At 23.6% G+C, this 4,717-nt stretch overlaps 1 protein-coding gene across 1 annotated transcript in view; it reads left to right on the plus strand.

Annotated features, from left to right (window-relative positions):
* The window catches only part of LOC124955399 (short-chain dehydrogenase/reductase family 16C member 6-like), a 15,768-nt gene that overhangs the window by 2,663 nt on the left and 8,388 nt on the right, over positions 1-4,717 (plus strand). The window contains exons 2-3 of the mRNA XM_047509758.1: positions 2,882-3,006; positions 4,545-4,655. Of these exons, the coding sequence (XP_047365714.1) occupies positions 2,882-3,006; positions 4,545-4,655 (236 nt within the window). The remainder of the gene's footprint in view (positions 1-2,881; positions 3,007-4,544; positions 4,656-4,717) is intronic.

The raw sequence follows: 4,717 nt of genomic DNA on the forward strand, positions 1-4,717 counted from the left end.
TTAACTACGAACCACTGGATTTGTTGTTGTTGTTGTTGTTGTTCAAGATCGTAAGAGAAGTTCACGGTAGAAAAAAAATTTTTTCTTTCTTTTCTTATTTCTTTTTTCGTTTTTTTTTCCCCGTTTACATTCTAATAAATTCATAATACTCGTTTGATAATGAAAATAATCATCTTATTCTCGTTTACTATTTAAAATAATATATTTAATATAATAATATTTAATATAATAATTTTTATGTGTGCTTTTCTTTTGATTAATATAATTTAATTTATATTATATCAAATATATTAAATTTATTTATATAAATATATATATATATATATATATTTAACATAATTTAATATAATTTATAAACAATTCTATCAATCTAGTCAAAATTTAGAGTCTAGTCAAAATTTAATATATATATATATATATATATATATATATATATATATATATATATATATATATATTAATATATATATAAATAAATTTAATATATTTAATATAATAATATTTAATATAATAATTTCTATATGTGCTCTTCTTTTGATTAATATAATTTAATTTATATTATATCAAATATATTAAATTTATTTATATAAATATATATATATATATATATTTAACATATTTTGACATATTTTGTTTATTTATAAAATAAGATTTTATAGCATTTTACATAATTACATAATTAAAGCATTTATAAAATAAGATTTTATATATTTATATACATATATATGATACAAGACCGTTGAGAAAGTATATTGCTAATACTCCAGTTCTATAGTATCAGAGTGTGTTACCTTTCTCTTTCACTTGAAACTTTCCTCGCTACAGTATAGTTTTCGATGTTGTTCGTTCGTTAACTCTCTTTACATTCATAAGAAAAAGAAAAGAGATAAGGAAGAAAGAAAAGAAAGAAAAAAGAAACAAAAAAAAAAACGAAAAAGAAAAACAAAAAAAAATCAGATACCTAATCTCACGTAAAATCAAATCTAACAGCTAATTTTTCTTTTCTCTTTTTTCTTTCTCGCTTTTTTTTACTATTCTTTTTTTTTTTTCTTCTTTTTTTCTTTTTCTATACTCTTCATCGCTTTTCACGCGTAATAAGATATTTTATTTATTTATTTATTTATTTTTTTTTTTTTATTCACTTTTACATTATCATTAAATCATCCTAGTATAAATTTCTCTTATATCTTTTTCTAGTTCATTTTATTACAAAAAGAGAGAGAGAGAGAGAGAGAGGGTGAGAGAGAGAGAGAGAGAGAAATAAAATTATATGAGAAAAGAAAAAAATTTTACTCCTCTACATAGCGTTATCGTTAATCTCAATGATTCATCGAGAATAATTGAATCAGACTTATGAAAATCATATCGATTGATCATAGCTCTACAAAATTGAAAAACTAATTTCTAAATGTTAGAAATTTGCAAATTAAATTAACTGACTCTATTAAATCAAATTAAATTCTAATGGATTTGACATTTATGTAATTGACTAATTAGGAGAATAAAACATACAGTAAGTTGGCCGAAGTTTAAACATATTATTTACACGAATAAACGTTCTAAGAGGGTAAACTAATTGATTGGGTCAACCTGAGGTAGGTCACTGGCCTACTCTACGGTTATTATTGACGTTGTAAACAACATAAATAGGATTATACGTCGTATGCCATTTGAAACAGTGTGCGTGTGTACGTGTTTATGTCTCTATAGATGATAAATTTTATTTGAAATTTAGACGCGAATGAATGTTTTTCGTTGAAATGAAGAAAATCTTTTACTTGTATAAAAAAATCATATCTCTGTATATCGAATAGAAATTAGATTTTTAAATTAAAAAAAAAAAAAAAAAAAAGAAAGAAAAAGAAAGAACGGAAATAAAATGTAAAAAATACAAATCTACACAGAATTATCGAAGATTTTAATATATATATATATATATATGCAATTTTATTCTCTTATTAGCGATTAAAAAAAAAATTTTGCTAATTATTATTATTATTATTATTAATATTATTATTATCATCATCATTATTATTATTATTTTTTTTTTTTTTTAATATGTATCATCTTCATACAAAAAAGAAAACAAAAAAACAGAAAGAAGAAGAACTCGTACGATGGAGAAGAATCGTAATTTGACGATTTTTCTTTTCTGCTTTTTTTTTTTTTTTTGATTCTTTTCTTTTCCTTATTTCTCGTTTTCTTTTTTCTTTTTTCTTTTTTTTTTCTTCCTTGCCTTTTTCTTTTCTTTTCTTAACTTTCGTCGCGTTAAGGATGAGTGCATAAATGTGTCTTATTTCTGTTATACACTTATGTTACTTTCTAATTTCTCTTTGTAATAAAATATTCAAGACTCATCGAGGAATAAATGATATCGTATAATAGAAACAAATAAAGATAAGGATGAATGGATTGATGGATGGATTGATGGATAGATTGATGGATTGATGAATGGATGAATGGATAAAAGGATGGATAGATAGAATAGATCGATAGATAGATAAATGGATATCAAATTAAACTCATTTGTCTAATTATCTGTATAATATACACGATATAATATATATATATATATTTTTTTTTCTCTTTTTGTTTAATATCTGTAATATATTTAAATGTAATTAAAAATTATACAACGAGGACGATTAATATATTATAAATATGATTCAATTAAAAATTTGTTAATGTAAAATTGAATTTTACGACAAAAATCTTTTAAACAAATTTTTAACGACGTTTTATATCATCGACGATTGATAAAATAATTTTATTTTAATTTTCTTTTTTTTTTTTTTTTTTTTTTCTTTGTTTGTTTTCTTTATTTCTTTCTATATTCTTTGTATATATATTTTTTTTGTTTTGTTTTTTCTTTTCTTCTTAGGTATCGAAGAAACGGTGAAATTGGTACAAGCCGCCGGTGGTACTTGTTACGGATACGTTTGTGATCTTTGCAATCGCGAGGATATTTATAAAAAGGCGGCTCTAATTAGAGAGGAAGTTGGCAAGGTGAGGGACCATTTTTATTTTCTTATTTATTTATTTATTTATTTGTTCTTTGAAATAATTAATTAATTTCTTTCTTTCTTTCTTTCTTTCTTTCTTTCTTTCTTTCTTTCTTTATTTATTTTTTTTATTTTTTCTTCAATTTAAAAAATTTTCCTAAACGTTTCTCAAGGATCAAAAAATGGAGCAAAAAGAAGAAAAACAAAAAAAAAAGAAAAGAAAAGAAAAGAAAAAGAAACTGTCGTTTTGAAATCGTACCTTTTGTTTAAACAAATTACATTGTGTCCCTGTCTATCTGCCTCTCTGTCTTTCTCTCTCTTTCACTTATTATTTTCGAAATCGATAGTTTTTGGAGCGAATAGACATGAATACGTACCTTCTAATGTTATCGACTTACTCACCTAGAAAAAGATAGTATACTACTCTCTATCTGGTGTAAGTAGAGGAGGGGAGAGTGGGGAAGGAAGGGGTGAAAGAAAACATTATGAAAGTCTGCATTACGCCACATCTCTCTGTAATATACGGAGAACTCGTTGTCGGCATCGTACGGGCTGACCCGTTTTCAACATTTCTTAAAAAAAAAAAAAAAAAACGAGAACAAGGAAAGAATGAAAAAAAGAAAAAATTAGAATAAAATAAAATTTATTTCCGTCCGTCTGTATACAATACTTTTATATATATATATATATATATATATATATATATATATATATATAAAAATAATATGATGTTTAATCAGATTGGGCTTCTGAAATAAGTTTTTTCTTTTTTCTTTTTTTTTTTTTTTTTTTTTTTTAATTCGATGATCAAATAAATTTTGTCTTTTTAATGGCATATAAATAATCTACATCGAGGAAATTTATTTACAAATGTAAAAGATATGAATCCCGTCAAGTTACTTTTGATATTTCAATTGAAAAAAAAAAACAATACGAAGAATTGAAAAAGTCGAATACGTAATTGTTATTTAATTTTGTGAACTGCTCACGTATATACATTTTAATTCCACGATCTATAGTTACGCGCGAATCGAAATCTTAACGTTGTCACCGACCTTTCCTACTTTCACTTTTATATTCGATCGGTAAAAGATTCGCAACTCTTACAAAGCTGTTTATTCAGAGTGATTCAGGAAACTCGTTCTTGAATCAGGTTGAGCAATAGCGTAGAAATTGAACAAACATTTAAACGTTGAAGAATTTTCAAATATTAAAAAGATCAATTGTATTCATTTTTTAAATATTTTAATACACAATCAAGGTAATTTTTATTTTATGCAAAAACAATAATAAAAAAAAAATATATATATATATATATATTATTATTATTATCTAAGGAATGATATGCGTAGTAATTGGCATAATTCTATGAATCAAAAGATCGTAATAAACAGAAACTCATTATAAAAAGTTCATCTCTTTAACGTCAATAACTATCGTAATTTGAATAATTATTTCTACGGATTGATTATGGTTTATTATTCACGTATATCATCTTTTATATGTATTATTACTTCAACATTTTTTATTCGTTTATTACAGGTAACAATCTTGATAAACAATGCCGGCGTAGTCAATATTATGAAATTCTTAGAAACTCCTGACAATCTTCTTATACGTACGATGGAAGTTAATATAATGAGTCATTTTTGGGTAAGTGTAAAAACTATCATAAGTAGTATTATTTCTTTCGTCCTTGTTTGATCTCTCTTCTT

The sequence above is a fragment of the Vespa velutina genome, chromosome 18, assembly GCF_912470025.1.
Source record: "Vespa velutina chromosome 18, iVesVel2.1, whole genome shotgun sequence".
NCBI classification, from domain to species: domain Eukaryota; kingdom Metazoa; phylum Arthropoda; class Insecta; order Hymenoptera; family Vespidae; genus Vespa; species Vespa velutina.